At 42.2% G+C, this 17,614-nt stretch overlaps 1 protein-coding gene across 2 annotated transcripts in view; it reads right to left on the minus strand.

The window, feature by feature from the left end:
* The window catches only part of MCTP2 (multiple C2 and transmembrane domain containing 2), a 179,250-nt gene that overhangs the window by 60,575 nt on the left and 101,061 nt on the right, over positions 1–17,614 (minus strand). For both annotated transcript variants that reach the window (XM_014606094.3, XM_006268225.4), the window contains 3 exons: positions 16,254–16,356; positions 2,204–2,305; positions 322–396 (listed from right to left, as the gene is read on the minus strand). In XM_014606094.3, the coding sequence (XP_014461580.1) occupies positions 322–396; positions 2,204–2,305; positions 16,254–16,356 (280 nt within the window). The remainder of the gene's footprint in view (positions 1–321; positions 397–2,203; positions 2,306–16,253; positions 16,357–17,614) is intronic.

Consider the following 17,614-nt stretch of genomic DNA (forward strand, 5'->3'; position numbering starts at 1 on the left):
CCGGTTTAGCCAGGCCGGTCCCAGATTTCAGAGGTTGGTTCCAGGCAGCTGTTGAAAATTATAAGGGCATCCCGGAAATGCAGGGGTGCAGGGCACAGTCTGGCCAGGAATTAGAGTGATGTGGAGCCTGCCAGCCCGGCATGCAGCCCTGCCCCCACCAACCTGTGAGAACACCACGGGGAAGGGATTTCCTTATGACCAGCCGATTTCTAATATCCAAACTAAACTTCCCTTGCTGCAACTTGAGGGTGCATCCTATCATGAGTGTACTGAAGAGGTTACTGAAAAAACCTGCCAAAGACACAAGAACAGGGGCCATACCTTCTTGGAAAACTTGCCCCTGTCTTCGATGAAACGCTTTTCTCTTGGTGTAAAGGTTCTCTTGCATGCTTTTATCTGGAAAAAAATACCATGTATTCAGAATACTGTCATTTAAACTCAGCATCAGCATGTAACCAGGAGCAAAGGGCTCTACCCTTCAGCTCAGCAGACCCTTGCTGTGGTGTTCTTGCACAACAGCCACCATGCTTTCTATGGGAACCTCGTTGTGTGCACAATCTTGTTCCCTCTCCCTTACCTGCAGGGGTATGAAACGCTGTGCAGTTTAAGCACTGGGTGTTGTCAATGCTGACATGAAGGCTACACAACCAGCTCCAACTAATGAGCCAACGGAGAAATTACTGGTGATGGAGAGAGGGGGGAAAAGGAATGTGTTGCTACTTCTGTAACCCATGGCTGCATGGCGTAGAGCAAAAGCACCAGGGTAGAAGGTTTCCTCTGCTGTTGCCACTCGGTGCATTTATATTTCCCACTTTCCAAATGCCTGTGACCCCCATAGAAAAGTAAACAAAGGAAATGGGAGCTGAAGATCACATTCCCCAAATTCTCTAATTGAACCTGTGTATTTAATACTCATCCACTGAAAAGGACATCGAAAAAGAGCCCAAAATATATTTCAAGTCCTGTGATGGCTTGAATCAGAATCTAGTAATGAGTCATTATTTTTGTTGAATGGCTGCCCCAGAAACAGGGAACCTCAAAAATGGAGACAGTGAAGTCAATGGGATGCCTCATGGAGCATGGGGCACTCATACCCTACCAGAGCCCATAGAAAGTAAGGGAACCATAAATGAGAAGATGGCCTAGCAGGTCAGGGAATGGTCTGGGGTCCAAGCAACTTGGACACAGCTCCAAGATCTAGCTTAAATTGCTTCAGTAACACTGGGTTGGTCTATCTTAATACCACACTTGTGGACAAAATCTCCCCATTGCAGAAGAGCATTTTGTGGATAAATGTGTTATAAGGTGCTCGCCAACTATTCATAGATTCATAGACGTTAGGGTCGGAAGGGACCTCAATAGATCATCGAGTTCGACCCCCCTGCATAGCATCACTATGGTGATGATGGCCATATAACTAGATAGACTCCAGTCTACCTGAAAAAAGGCTGGCCTGGGAACATCTTTGAAGTGTTCTAGAATAGTGCCACAACGTATCTGAACAGCTTATTCTTTGGCAGAGAGTAGCCATCACTGTTCTCTACAGTGACTTCCAAACAAGATGGGATAAATTCCTATGAGCCATTACAAAAAGTGAAATTTTGCTTCCAGCATCACAGCAAAGAAAAAACAAACAAACAAAAAAGCCAATAAGAGAGGATTCATATTCCACACAGTGACAGCAAAAATAAAATAGGGTTTCATCCAGTAAGAGATGATTAAACTCAAGTAGCTCAAGGCTGAGTCAGCCTTATGGGCAAGTGCACTATTGTGGTGTCTGGGTTATTCTCCTGTCAACACCCTCTGAAGCAGAAATTGTGGCTCAGCTTTTTGGGAGGAAGTAGGAGTTGAAAGTCATCTGTAATAATCTAGATGTTAACTCCTCTTTTGGCTGCAAATTAAACCCTGGTGTGCAATGATCCACACCTCTTCCCAAGAACGCTCTGATCATTCTCAGTCCAAAGCTGCCATTTCATTGTCTCATCCATTTGGATGAAATGTTATAGCACTGTGATCTGCCAATACTTCTTTAAAAAAAAAAAAAGGGCAATAAACCCAATCCCTCCCTCCAGATGCAACCAGGTCAAGACCTTTTCTGTGTGGTTCCTGCATTCTCTCTTTGCATTTGCAGAGCCAGGCATCCTAGTTCCTTATGTAAAGGATGCGTGAAGAAAAAAATAATAAAAAGACATTTAAAACTTACTGGATTAAACAGAACATCCAACTCCAAGTAAATTAATCCTTTAGAAGACTGTACCAAGTCTTTATTCTTCAGCGTGTAACAACTTTGCTGCCCATTTCTAATCTAGAATTGAAGAAGAAAGTATCAATATTTTCTCTCTGCTATACATAAAAATACTCTTTCCATCAACAATCCCTCACAGATCTGACAATATAATCAAAGGCTGAAATGCAAAATGACCATTGGATTGGAGACCTATAAAACTGCAGATTAAAGCTATTATGGCCAAACTTTAATTTACAGGCCCTCTATTTTATAGTAGCACAGTGCAAGCAATAACCAGGCTGAGAATTCTGCCCTGGAAGCCAGTGAGCTGATGGGAAGTAATCAGGCTCTGTTAGTATAGGTTTAAACTGGCATTTTTCTTCCAAAGATCAGAAAAAGAAACACAAGCAACAAAACACCCCCGCTGTCCTCACTCTGCACCCTGCAACACACACAAATATACCTATTCTTGTTTTACTGAAAGGTTGTCCAAGACAATTAATTGGTTTAACCGGAGTGAGCAATAATGTAACAAATGTTCTAAATAAACCAATTCATGTAAAAGGCTTCCCCCCTCCACTAGGTTTCAGATGCCATTTCTATGCTCTAATCTGCCTGTTGGCCCTGTCCTGTTCAATGTCCATGAAGAAAAAAAAAAAGCCCATCTCCCTTACCATTTTGTAAACTATTTGGCTCAAATTAAAAGCATTCTCTCTTCAGAAGTGATGGCAGAAATGTATTTATTATACACAGAAGGATATGTATTGATTAAACATTTGGCTTTTTAGGAAGTGGACCAGTTAATTCTAAACAGCAGCAACATAAAAACGGCAGCATCCCAAAGAGCTCCATTTGGGGACTGTAATGATCAAAGATTAAAGATAACAGAGGAAATTCAAGGGCATGAAACTGCAACCATATTTAAACTAGCTATTGCTGCTGCGATGTTTAGGATTAGCATTCATATAAACCACAGTGGAAATGAGTAAGGGAAAATGGCATAATGGGACTACGCACTGATTTCACATGACAAGGGAGAGGTCATTTTCCTTCCCTGGGTTGTACTGCCTATTCTGTACAGAAGAGAATTTCAACAGAGAGATGGTTTTCCTGGCTAATGGCTCAAGGGAAGAGGGCCCTCCATAATGGACCAGTCTGCATCCTCCGCAGCATCCAAACAGGAATTCCACCTTCCGTTACTGCCGTCATCCAGAGCTTCACTTGCTAGGATGTTGTGCAGTCGTATGCAAGAAATATGGCACTGGGTCAAACTGATGTGGGGTCAATTTTACTTTCTTTAAAAGACAGTTGCGGGCCAGACACAAAGGAGGGCAGCTCCTTCTGAGACTGATGACAGATAGGAAGCTACTTTACAACCTGCTGGTTGAGACAATGCTGTCAAATATGGACCCACAAGTATTAGTGCCAGTGCGATGTGTATGCCTCATACTTTGGGAGGACATGGAGTGGAATGTGAGCTGCTGCATGCTCACAACGGAGCTGCTTAACTCCTGGACTTTTCTGTCCCATAGAAAATCCTGATATTTCAAAAGTTTAACACTTTTAAAACCACATATGAAGACAAAAACCATATCAAAACTTTTTGTTGTAAAATGAAAAGTGTTGATTTTTTTTTTTTATTTGGAAAAACGGATCAGAAAAAGAACCTTTTATTTCAATTTTCCCCATTAGAAATTCCAAAGAAATCAAGGATGTGTTTTGTTTTGTTTGTTAGCTAGATCCCCTCCTCTCTCTAAGGACACACACACACGGCATTCCACACACTTCAACCAGCTGTACCAACATCTGTAAATTAAGACAACTGTGGGAAGCCAGTATATCTTTTTAAACATTGCTCTGGATGTTTTCACCTACTTCCTTTAACAGGAAGCCTTCCTTCACTATATCCTTCACTCCATACACCCACATCCTAATGCTTTACACACTCCTTACAGTCATATGACATTAAAAAAAAAAAAAAAAAGAGTAGAAGGCAGCTGGAAAGGGAAAAAAAAAATGTTACACACGCAGTCTTAGGTTTCCTGGGTGGGGAGGCAGCACAAAGGAAGTCTGCTTCACTGAGTCTTTCAAACTGTGACAGTCTCAGTCTGTAGAAACAATCATGTAAGTAACCTGAAAATGGTATTCCAGCAGTGTGGAGAGTGGTTTATCTTTCTACTTTTAAAAGAAAAGTTCCAAAGTGCCAAAACATTTGACCATGTTTCATCATGCTTTCTTGACAGTAGTAAAGGCATATCAAACTTCACAAGACAACGGACAAGAATGGATCGAGGTGCTGTACTCCCTGAAGATCCCTAGCCATTTGGGCTCACAGTGTTTGAATCCTGGGACAGGGGGGCTAGATTTGGAGCCCGTTCTGGGCATCTTTAGAAATGCGGCGTACGTATATGTGAAACATGCACAACAAATGATGCTCGCTTATATTTTTTCTTCATCAAGAGCTAAAATAAACTGAACGGTGAAATAATGAAGAGATTTGATGGTTCCTAGAACCTTTCAGGTATCGTTTTTTCTTTGTTTTTTCTCTGCTAAGAAGGAGTTAAAGCATCCCTGACAATAACCTAGTCTAACTCAAAAAGCGAGACAGACACCCCGGAGTAGGAGCCTAACTGTGAGTTCAAAGCTCTAGTGGAGAAAGCAAGGAGCTTGAACCGAGAAGGTGCACCTTGTGTCCAGGAACCCAGAAGAATTTGCTATTAAAAAGGGGCAAGAGATACAGGGGCCTCTTCTGCCTCCTGGAAAAAAAGGTGAAGGTTTTGCTTTATTCAAGTATTTGCTTGTTTAGGGGCAGGGACTATTGCTTGTATTAAGAAGACTGGCTCAGGAGTTCCCAGAGAGCGAAGCCAGCCTGCAAGGCAGCAGGCACATCAACCCGCTGACACCTGCCAAGGGCTTCTCTTTCCCTCTTCTGGCCCAAGGACAGGCAATTACAGCTTTTAAACATCTAACGAAAGAAAGCATCAAGGATGGTTTTACTACATATGAGGAAGCAGACACACAAAGTCTGAAGAAGCTGCTGCTCTTGCTAAAACAAGTAGGTTTGATTCTGGTGTCACCCCAATTTATAGTTTCATTGTTCCATTGACTTCAAGGAGCTTCCTCTTGGTGTAGACAGCGAGATGAATCACGTGATGGAGGTACATTTGTGCAGTGAGCTAGGACCCAACATGAAACACCATAATGCTGTGCAAAGGATGTTATCAAAAAGTGTTTTCTTTTGTTAAACCTTCTCTAAATATTAGAAGGTTACTTTTAAAACTGCGTAAGTGAACTATCACACTGTCAAAATACACTTCAACTGTAAGCACTATGAGTTTTCTTTCTTATTCTTCATTCTAACATTTTGGCTCATATTAGAGCATCAGTCTCTCCAGCAAGCTAAGGAAGTATGGGTTGGATGAATGGACTGTAAGGTGGATAGAAAGCTGGCTGGATTATTGGGCTCAGAGTGTAGAAGTCAATGGTTCAATGTCTAGGTGGCAGCCAGTCTCAAGTGAAGTACCCAGGGGTCACCCCTGAGGCCAGGTTTTTTTTCAGTGTCTTCATCAACAATCTGGAAGATGAGATGGAGTGCAGCATCAGCAAGTTTGCAGATGACACCTCGCTGGGGGGAGTAGCAGATACCCTGAAGGGTAGGGCCACAATTCAGAGAGACCTAAACAAATTGAAGGGTTGGACCAAAAGGAATCTCATGAGGTTCAAAAAGGACGCATGCAAAGTCCTGCACTTAGGACGGAGCAATCCCATGCACCAGGACAGGCTGGGGGCTGACCTAATAAGCAGCAGCTCTGCAGAAAAGGACCTGGGAGTTACAGTGGATGGTGAGCTGGATATGAGTGAACAGTGTGCCTATGCTGCCAAGGACACTAACAGCACACCGGGCTGTAATGGTAGCAGAGTTGCCAGCAGATTGAAGGAAGTGATTATTCCTTTCTATTCAGCACTGGTGAGGCCACATCTGGAGTCCTGTGTCCAGTTGTGGGCCCCCCGCTATAGAAAGGATGTGGACAAATTGGAGAGAGTCCAGCAGAGGACAATGAAAATGGTTTCAGGGCTGGGGCACATGACTTCTGAAGAGAGGTTGAGGGAACTGGGCTTATTTAGTCTGGAGAAGAAAAAACCAAGAGGGGATTTGAGAGCAGCTTTCAACTCCGTGAAGGGGGATTTGAAAGAGGGTGGAGCTGGATTGTCCTCAGTGGTGATGGATGACAGAACAACGAGCAAGGGAAGTTAAGGTTAGATATTAGGAAAAACTCTCACCAGGAGGGTAGTAACACACTGGAATAGGTTACCCAGAGAGGTTGTGGAATCTGCATCCTCGGAGGTTTTTAAGACCTGGTTAGATAAAGCCTCAGTTGGGATGATATAGTTGGTGATGGTCCTGCTTTGAGCAGGGGGCTGGACCAGATGTGACCTCCTCAGTTCCCTTCCAACCCTCATTTTCCACGATTCTAAGAAAGGTATAAAATTTATAGACTCATAGATTGTAGAGCCGGAAGGGACCCCAAAGGATCATCCTGCCCCAGGCAGGAAAGAGGACCAAAGTCAGAAAACCCCTGCCAGACGCCTATGTAGCCTTCTCTTGAGGACCTCCAAGTTAGGTGATAGCACCACCTCTCTTGACAGCCCGTTCCTGATTCTGGCCACCCTTACCGTGAAAAATTTCTTCCTAATATCTAACTTGAATCTGCTCTCCACTAGTTTGTACCCATTATTCCTAGTTACTCCTAGAAGTGCCCTGGTAAATAGTACAATCACCAATTCTCTGTTATCCTTCTTTGATAAACATATAGGCAGCTACAAGGTCTCCCCTCAGACATCTCTTGTGAAGGCTGAAGAGATCCAGATCCCTCAACCTCCCCTCGTAAGGTGTTGCACGGAGGCCACTAATCATACGAGTGGCCCTTCTCTGAACCCTCCAGATTCTCCACATCCCTCTTGAAGTGCAGCACCCAAAACTAGACACGGTACTCCAACTGCGGCCTGACCAGTGCCGCATAGAGGGGGAGCATCACCTCCCTCGATCTGCTGGTCATGCATCTGCTAATGCACGATGAGGTGTGATTGGCTTTGTTAATGGCTTCCTTACACTGCCAGCTCATGTTCATGAGGCAATTATAGCCTGGTGACATATCAAACATTTATATTGATTCCTTATTCTCTAACCTTTGGTGAAAAAAATATGGAGGGAAAAAAACAAGAATTGGCTATGCAGGACTTAAAACATGCAGAGTAAAAAAAACCCTTTTTTGATGCATCAGTAGCATACTAACCCTGTTTGATTCAACAACTGCAGAAGGAGCTCCACTCCCCTTGACTGCATGGAAATAAAAAGGTAGCATCATCCCTCAACAGACTACAGAAGAAAATGCCCAGGATGCTTTCAATGCAGTACATCATCTTCACAGAAGGTGTTGGAGGCCTACTTCATTTTCCTCCTTACTGTTCTGTTTCTGTCCCCAAATCTCTAAAAAAAGACTAAACCTAGCTCCTTTCATTTTGGGCCCACTTGGTTCAACTCTACGCGTTTTTTACTCCCAACTCCCTATCCACAGCTGTTCCTTACAGCATTTTTTGCAGCTACTGAAAAAGTGAATGGAAACACCATGAAATCCTAGAAAGGTTCTAAAGTCTAAAGAAATCAGACCTACTTATTGACTAGCCCCTTCCTACAAGCACAATCATTTCTGCAATGTGCCTGGTATTACAAGGACATCATACAGCAAGCTCAAGGGCTTCATAACGGGACTTGTTTTGAGCTAGCTACAAAAGGGAAATAAAGGAAATGTTCCTATCGGTCTGTCCTACACGTGCTAACATGTGCACACATCATTCCAGTCTAAATCTAGAAATGTCTGACCCCCGAAGAGAAGTAACTAAAGCTATTCACTTATTGGCGCTATGTTTTACACCCCAATTGATTCTAATGAGGGAATGTTTGCATTGAGGAGTCTTCATCACGTACAATTTTTATGGTTAGGCTTAATCACCAGCAGAAAGTGCCTGTAACAGGTTGATTCAGCACAGACAGCAGGAAAGCCCAACGCATTGACTTGTTCTTTTTTGTAAGGTCTGAAGACAGATAGGATGCTTTATCCAAGTATGCTTTGGTTTCAGGTAGATTGATGCACTACAGGGGAAAAAGATCTAGCATCCTCCCATAGAGCTCTATTAAAAAAAAAATAAAACAAATGACTAATGACTAATAGAAGATGAAAACAACTCTGGGAGGCCCAAAAACTCCTCCAATATTATTTGCTTCCTCCCCTTACATTTCATTTCCCTTAGCAGAAGTATTATTATTTAACGTTATAATATTTACCTAGTGATGAAGCTCCAACCATCTGCGGTCTGCTTTATCCAAAGACTCCTCTGCATTTTGTCTTACTTAGTCCCTTGTCAGGTTGGGTACAAGGAAAAGCACTGTGCAAATACTTACAACCTTATCCTTTTAACTCTGCCTTATCCTCTTCTAAATCCCTTGTCAGGTTGGGTACAAAAACTGCCATACAACTGATGCTAAACCAACCTAACTACTATTGTTATACTGTTCTCCTAGTGACCCACACACAGCTAACTTGCTTCATTCCCTTGCTGAACATTGTGCCTTTTAGACTCTAAACTCTTTGGGGACTCAACATTACCTAATAAATCATAATTATGATACATACAAATAATTCTTCTAAAATTTCAAACAACAGGAACCTCCAATATGTACTCCCTCCCATTAAGCACAAGCAGAGGTCAAGTCTCAACTTCTATTACTTCCAGCTTCTAAACTAGGCTTCTGAATAAAGTTAGTTAAAAATTAAGAATTACTATCCCACAAGAGATTCCAACATTTTGACATATACTTGCATCCTTGTCCTCTTCATCCCATGAAGAACCATACTGGGAGAGAACATCGTGGAGGAGGGAATGGCTGGGATGTTCAGGCTCCAAATGCCCCAGGCTTCACAGCAGCCCTTTGGTGGCATGGGGTAGCAGACCCAATTTAGGGCTGGTCCTAGACATCACTCAAGCTTATCGTAAAAGACATATCTGGAGCTGCCACAATCTCAGAGGTGGAAAGGTGCACCTTAGCTGCTCTGCTATCTTCCCCCAAACACATTATCAGCTCAATGTTTTTCAACCAGGATGCTGTAGCACCCTAAAATGTTGCAGATTGTTTTCAGGGTACCACTAGCTGCCACCTCTATATCAGCCAGGTTAGGTGTGCAGACACTGATGCATGATTCACAAGTTAAACCCAAAGATTTCAAATAGGAATCCATAATGTCAAAAATGTTCTCCTGTTGTGGTTTATCCACGTTCTTGACAAAAAAATAGCTCTATTATTTTTCCGTAGTCAAAAAAAAAAATGAATGAAAGCTAAATGCTGGCATTTTCCAAGGGGTGCTTTGTGTCTAAAAAGGTTGAAAACCACTGCACTAGTTTGTGTCTCCAAATGAGCGGTCCCAATCTCTGTGTATGGGGGGGGGGGGGGGGGGGGGGGGGGGGGAACCCATCCAAATGCAATGAGGGTTTCCAAAGTTCTCCATGTCACTCTACAAGTATAAGTTGAGTTTCTTTTGAGTTAATGAATATATTTGCTAAACTATTTCTACAAGCATCCCTGATCAAACAAATGCGACTAAACATGGTACTGCTGTCACTAGCCAATGCTAAACTTATTAAGTAACAACCTCACTGAACACTTCAGAATTTTAATGAAATAGTAAAAGCTAAGATTGAAGATGGATATGATGCAAGACTCTCAGCAGACAAGACCCTTGCACGGAAAACAGTGTTTTTTCATTGCTCTTGTCTTGAAGAAATATGATGTAGTGAGACTTTTTGCATTGATTTTAAGAAAACGTCTCTATGAATCCAGCTTTGATGCAGATTCAGGGTTATCTGGATGACCTGACAGAACAAAGCCAGATGAAACCCCTGTAATATCACCCTCCAACGTGTGTATAAAAGACAATGGCTATCCCCTGGGAAACCCCTCCAAACACATTTGAAACCTTTGATATTCTTGCTTGAACTCGCCCCGGATGCATAATGTCATAGCATAACGAGTGCCAAATAGGACAGATATCTGGACCCATTACAAAGTCTCTTTTTTCCTAGGAAAAGAGGATGGCAAGGTAGATACCCAAGCCACCTGCTTCATCTAGGTGTGGCTGTTTGTTGCAGATGAGAGGTGATCAGAAATTTTTCCAAAGGGGAAGGAAGAGGACTCTTTTTTCACTGGAACATGCCAGCACATTGAACCCCAAATATCTGAGGCTGGATGAGCTTTGGTGACACATAAGGCACGACTCTAATGGATCCTGGCTGGCTGCCTGAGGTCCACAGACCCAAGGTTTCTGGCCAAAGAGCAAGGACTGCAGGATTGCAGGATCCATGGCTCTGAGGCTATCAGCCATGCCCGGGCTCTCTCCTGTGGAGCTGGGAGCCTGAAAGGCCTAGGTCCAACCACAGGCACAGCCCTGACATCCCAGGGAGCTGTTCAGAGTGCCGATTTCAATCTCCATTCCACTGAGCAATTGCAAGGGCTGGGGAATAAAAAAATCATGTCAAACACTTTGTGTTGATGGCCCCAAAATGAAATTTTTGGTTCATAGAAAATTAAAAAAAACAAACCCCAAAACCCCAATGTCCAAGTCAGACCAATACCAAATTAAAAACCAAGCCCAGTATTAGAAATCCTGTATTTCAGCCAGCTCCACTGCAACCTAACTGCAGTGTTATCACAACCACCGTGTCACCCAAGGTTTGTCCTGTAAAACGTTGAGTGTTACAAGCCAAGTGCTAAGCGCTCTCAACTCCTACAGTAACTGGAAGTGCTCAGTACTCGAGAAGAACAGGTCCCCCCGTGTACCATGTTAAGGCCATCCCTTAGAGCAGAAGTGGCCAACCTTTATAGCAGTGTGACACAAATTAACCCCATGTTCTCCCCAAGTGCCACTCTGATCTCCTTCCTCTGCCCAATCTGCTGTTCAGCTTTCTGCTCCCTACTCTGTAGTCCTTGCCCAGTCTCCTCCTCTGCTTTCTGCTTCCTGTCCTATCGGCTGCTGTGCCACCTGTTCCCTGCATGATCTTCTGGGTACCAACCAAGGAGGCTGCCCTTGCTTATGCCAGCAGTTGGCCACCTTGGCCTTAGAGCATGAAATCCTTGGGATAGTGATAGTAGCTATATCCACCATGTTATTGCACACAAACCTTAATTGGTTACATGAGGACATTTTACAGACATTTTCTACCATTTAAAAAGGGTGCAGCTGAAGTTTGCCTTGAGCTGGAATGTTCTTATCTATAGAAACATCATTCTGTGATATAGTACTTCATTTGAAGGCCCTTCCTACATGGAGATAATTGATATTCTTTGCTTTCAACTTCATTGAAGCACATTACACACTCCCATTTCCCTAATAACGTAAATCCTTTTACAAAATAGGAGTCCCTTGAAGGGGGAAAGAAAAGACTCTTGGAGACAGAAATAGGGTTGTGTGTAGAAGTAGGGGGGAGGAAGGGAAAAGAAGAGTGAGTGGCAGAAAAATTCAGCATTAATGTGAAAACGAGCTCTCACAAATGAGCTCTGTTAAGGCGAATCTACAAAATACGCAGGCTGTATTTAAAGTCACATCTTGCTGAGATGCACCAACCATCAGTTCTCGTACTGAGGAGATGCTTGTGCATCAATAGATAAGGATGCTCCCAAATCCCTTATTGGTTACTGGAACCAAAGCTTTCTTTAACCTTTAATCATGTGTTCACCACGTCAGAGAGAACGCCATGCCACATACAACACTTTGCAACCAGGCTGTCTTAGATACCAGAGCTCCCACAGTGCTAATCCAGTACTGACTCACTGGGTAGCCTTGAACAAGTTACAGCTCTTCTTCCTTAGTTTTCCTATCTCTAAAATGGGGATAATGCCTAGTTTAGTGGGGTGTTATAAACATTAGGTAACGTTTCTACAGTGCATTATTACTCACACTGGAAGAAAATTAATAAATATATATTTATTCATCTAGGTTTTCTCCACTCTGTCCAGAACAGAATGTGAAATTTCAGGTATCAGACAATATCTGAGAAACTCTCTCTTGAACTTCCTCCCCATTCTGAAGGCTGCCTCCATCCCTGCCTGAATGATGCATCTGACAAATGAGTTTGGACTAAAATGTATATGGCAAATGTTACAACAGAGCATGGGATTTCCAACTTTGCTTTCTGTGAGCATTTGTGCACTCAAGTTTACAATTCATTTGCTACAAGCATCCCAATAATAAAAGCTTGAGCACTTGAATGTGTACAGAGGACTCGCATATATATCCTGGACACACCTAAATGAAAATTTACTATTAAATTTGAAATAATATTTGAGTAAGTCCTTTTTTCATCCCCCATCCTAACTCTTTACTCAGTCCAGTTTTCTTAAAGATGAAAATCTGTGACAACTCAAAATAAATCTTCGAGTAACTGCATGTCATCTGTAAACAGGCTACAAGTGATTAAACCGTTTTTTTTCTGTTAAAGTAGTAGACCATATTACAAAATGCATATTGGTTTTCATTGATTGATCTAACACCAGTCAAAGTTAGGCCCAGTCACCTATGAGCAAGCCTATACTGGCCATCACTCTATCTATTCCCAGCTACAACTATGTTACAGTACCGATCTCCAAAAATTCAAAGGATATGGTTAAATGCAGGGAAAATGCACGCAAACAGAAGTGAGTACAAAAACCCGTTCAATTTAAACAAGGAGTGTTTCAGAAAATTGCATATTTTTTTCTGAACAAAGTTAATAGACGCTAAATGGTCTTTAATGAAATGCAAAGAACAGCATATTTGTATTAGGTTGGCCTGAAATACGAGGCAGAGAAGTTTGGAAGGAAAAGAAGAAGATCACTTGGCTAGAGAAAGCATAAACATTTTTTTTTTGGTCTCAAACCTTGGACAAAAGAACCTCCACGGAACAGAGTTGGAAACATTACCACACACACACATACACACACTCCCCTCCTCTGCCTTGTTACATGCTTCCTAAGGGATACTTGATGCATGCCTGTAAAATCAACACAAAATCCAAATCTAACATCTTCTCACTGTAAGCCCACACAGCCTGCTGCCGATCAGACAGACCATTTGGCAGGCGCAGGATCTGCAGGAGAGCAGCTGCTCTAGCCACTCTCTTCCAGTAACATCAGGGATATGAGGACTTTGGGAAAAATTAACCAAGTGATCAAAAATGGAATAAAAGATGTTAAGAGTTGTTCCTCCCTGTAAACATCAAATGGTTCTTCATATGCAGCCGACTTAATATTGTCCTAAAATTGCAGACGTCAATGAGGCAGGACACTAAAAAGAACAAATGGTTTAAAATAACTGCATCTTGAGAAAGAGCATAATGCGACAGTAACAGAGCAGGGGGGGCTGCCAAGTAACTTATGTGTCACAGCCCTAATCAAGTGCTGTGTGTTAGGACTACTGCGCTGGATCCAAATCTACTCTGCCAATGGACTTTGTACAGAGTCCAAGCATTTCCCCTGCTTTAGGGGGGCTCATTCTTGTGCTCCAAACCCTATAATTTATATCCTATCCATAGATGTAGGATTTGTACTCCATCTCTCTCTCCCCTTAGATAAGTGGTGACCTCTCAGAGGCCATCTCCACCCTTGGCCCTGCCTTGCTACCCCAGTCTAAAAACACAACTTAAACGGTGCAGGTATTATGGATTGAGTTAAGTATTTCAGGAGCACATACTAAGCAAACTGACACACAGAGCAGCTTTGTCACGCCGTTCCTCTTAAGAGAATGAGGTGCATACGGAGATTAAAAATACATACATATTCCCCCGCCCCACTTTCTACCATCCGGGGACATACTTTGGGCAGAGGTCAGGTGCTCGGGTACAGGGCGTGTGTGTTGAGTTCATGATTTGTCTCCTGACCGATGTAGTTTTTTCCAGCCCACCTTACCTTCTCTGACTTTGGTTGGTCCCACAACTAAATCTCCCTACACAAACCTGTCCATCACTTCTCTTTCCCCTGCCCATGTCTTCCTGCCTCTTCCTCTCTTATATCCCCTTTTCTACATCTGGCATCTTTATTCTGCTTCTGTAATTTTTCCCAAAGCATCCCAGTTTCCATAGACAGTTTCCATATTTTTTTTTAATTGTGTTATACATTATGTGAACAAGTACAGCCTGACCCAACAAAAGGGGCCTGGTTTCCAGAATTGTTGAATCCACCCCCCTGTGTCTTCATTTGAAGAACAGCATATTTATTCTAGTGATGATCAGCAAGGCCTCACTCGATGCAGCTTTCAGATCCCAAGTGGAGCTTGCAACACTGACAGGAAACACAAATCTATTTTTTTCTTGCAAAAGCAAGCGTATTCAAAGAGGCATCCGTAAGTAACAAGAAATATGGAACTTGTGATGTCTTTTTTGTTACACCACTGTTCAGAAACTAGCTGCACTAGTGATAATAAGTGAGATGTTCAGTATTAGCTTTAGGCAGATAATTCATAAAAACATACCCACATATTACCACCGTGATCAACACAACCTGCCTTCTGTATTTGAGCTATTTCTAAGCACGGCTATGTTCCCTGAGCACAATGTGTGTCCATGGACTACCAAATGCTTCTTGGTCCATCTCCAATGACACATATATACACATTCTGATAAAGTGGATATGAAATGCAAATGAAATTACATTAATGCAATTAAAAATTCATGAAAGCCAGTAATTTAAAAAAGGTAAGGTTCCCACAGCAACACTCACTCTGCTGTCCACAACATCTTGTATATCATGAAACAGATAATATTTTAAATGTAAACAGTAACATGTTAAGCTACCCAAGTTGAAACCATGCCACCCCTTCCCTCCCTAGAGAGAGAGAGAGGAAATAAAAGTAGAACAAAAGTGGCATGTACTACCATTGCTAGGTTAAAATTACTGTTAAAATCTTGCTTTTATTTTATTAATGTACTTCTTTGAACTTAATTGCATTGGCTAAAATATTTGAATAAATAGGCAGCCAGAACTTAACATTACACATGTGCTTAATTGCTTTTTAAAGGTTAACTCAAGAGTATATCTGTGACAGTCTGGATGCTGAAATTCAGCCCCAAATATGTACCTAATTGAACCTATTAAAAAAAAAAAATACCATGAGCATAGTTTTCATGGACTTTTTTTTCACAATTTTACCGCAGCGTAGATTATCAGTGCTCACTGTAAGACTCCACACACACATACACACACACACACTTATATCCTGTGAATTATCTAGTCCAGCCCCTCTGCTGCCACTAGTCCTGCTTCCAATTAAATCTGTCCCCTCTACTCAGCTGCTTTGTTTTATCTCTGTACCAATGTTTTACCAGATGCCTCTTATTAGTAAGGTGGTCTTTGGCCACTTCTGAAATGCTTTGGCATTCCTCGATCTCCAAAGCAACCCCTTTCTCCATGGGCTGGTTTGCTTTCCCGGTCTGATTTTATTCTCCCAAGATCTCTCTCACTCTTCCCACAACAAAAATGCAGATCTTTAAAGGCGGTAGGGAGTACTGAATACCCCTTTTAGGTAATTTTGTGCAGCTGTGCCAACAACAACTCTCTCTACTCCATCCTATTGTGAAGTGCAATTACTTTCTTGGAGGAAAAAGCAGCAACAGAGGTATTTAAAATGTTACCTTTGAAAGGTGGTGTGGGAACATACAGAAGAACAATTAGGTTTTCAGGCCAAAATGCCATATAGCACTGATCAACCACAGACATTTCTGTCATTTTCCTTTCCCAATCAACCGAATTTGGACAGAAAAGCACTGGCAACATTTCTTGCATTAAGGAGGACTGTAAACACTGACCAACTAAGGCACATATATATCACAAAGGTTGTTTATCTCTATATCTGAGTTGTTACGTACTACAGGGGGAAAAGAAATGCAACTTGTTCCCAATGAAACCATCAATGTTCAAGTGATATATGTAGCACAGATAACTTACAGACAGCAAAGGGATGGCAACTTTTCCAAGAAAATCAGGGGATTTATCTCCATCTTCATCAAACACTGTCACTTCAAGAACATCATGGATATCTTTAATAGGGCTGGAATGAGAAGCAGAGGGGGAAAAAAAGTGTTTTATGCACATACACAGAGCGTCTACTCCACAAAGATCTGAGAATAGTGTTTTACTAATTAAGTCTGCATTACCTTGGAGTATAAAACTAGCATTTAATTAAATTGCAAAAATTAAATCAAACCAAGGATATTCCCCAAGCTTTCCCCTCTTGCAGCATTCATATATACATGTGAAAAATAACAATTATTGCTAGACAGTGATAGTTCGTGTGTGTGTGGCTGCTGGTGCTGATGGCACACAGACAGGCACTGCAAGGAAAGAGAATACAGAGAAGGGGAGATAAAGAATCGGGTTGCGTCAGGTGTGTGAACAGGTAAAAAACTAAGCACAAAGCACAGTTTACAGCTGTCCCCTTTGACTTGAGCAATGTGCTCCGATTTTAAGATCCTAAAACCCCTCCAAACCAAAGCAGCTAATATTTCTAGTTTCATCCAACTCGTATGTTTTAACTAGGGTGACAACCATCTGCCAAGTGCAAGTAGAGATTAGAATCATTACTAAATATGAAATTAATCCAGGGAATGGTATCAATTTGGGCAAACCCAGGCGATTTATTGGAGGTATTCCATAGGACAAGAAAGATCCTGAATGAAATGAGGTTAGAGAGAGAGGAGTGGATGTTTTTATTCATCTTAAAACAGCTGACAGGTGAAACTTTGCTTTGCTTTCGTGGTATACGAGCCCCACAGAGCTGCTGCTCCAGCTAGAATAAAACGAATCCCAGGAATATTCCAGCTCTGGGGCCCGCTGCTTATGAAAAGTGCCTGTCACCAATTCAGCTTGGAGCCTATCGCCCTAAACGCACGAGCTCCTGCTACTCGAGCTGCAGTGCTAACTCCCGACAGCTAACAGCTGTAGTGTGCCCATTAATCTTTTATGTGGAGCAGCCACTAGAGGGAGACAACCAGTAAAATATATAGCCCCGAGGTTCTCAGCCCAGACAAAGCAAATGGCTATCGGTACCTGCTGGTTTATGAAGCTATCCCTCTATTTTTCTTCAAAGGCAAATTTAAAAAAAAATGCCTTAGAAGAGCTGTAGACAGCTCTGCAGCCCATCACTCTTCTCCAAATAATACAAGCTGGCAGCGATATAAAATGTTAAAAGTGCTCAGCTACCACCTTGATGAATACAAGAACCTGAGTCGGACAGAAAAGGTCTCTGGTGGTACCAAACATATACGATGGAAGGGGATTTACACAAACGCTCTGCTCTGAACACTTGG

Source organism: Alligator mississippiensis, chromosome 11, assembly GCF_030867095.1.
Source record: "Alligator mississippiensis isolate rAllMis1 chromosome 11, rAllMis1, whole genome shotgun sequence".
NCBI lineage: Eukaryota > Metazoa > Chordata > Crocodylia > Alligatoridae > Alligator > Alligator mississippiensis.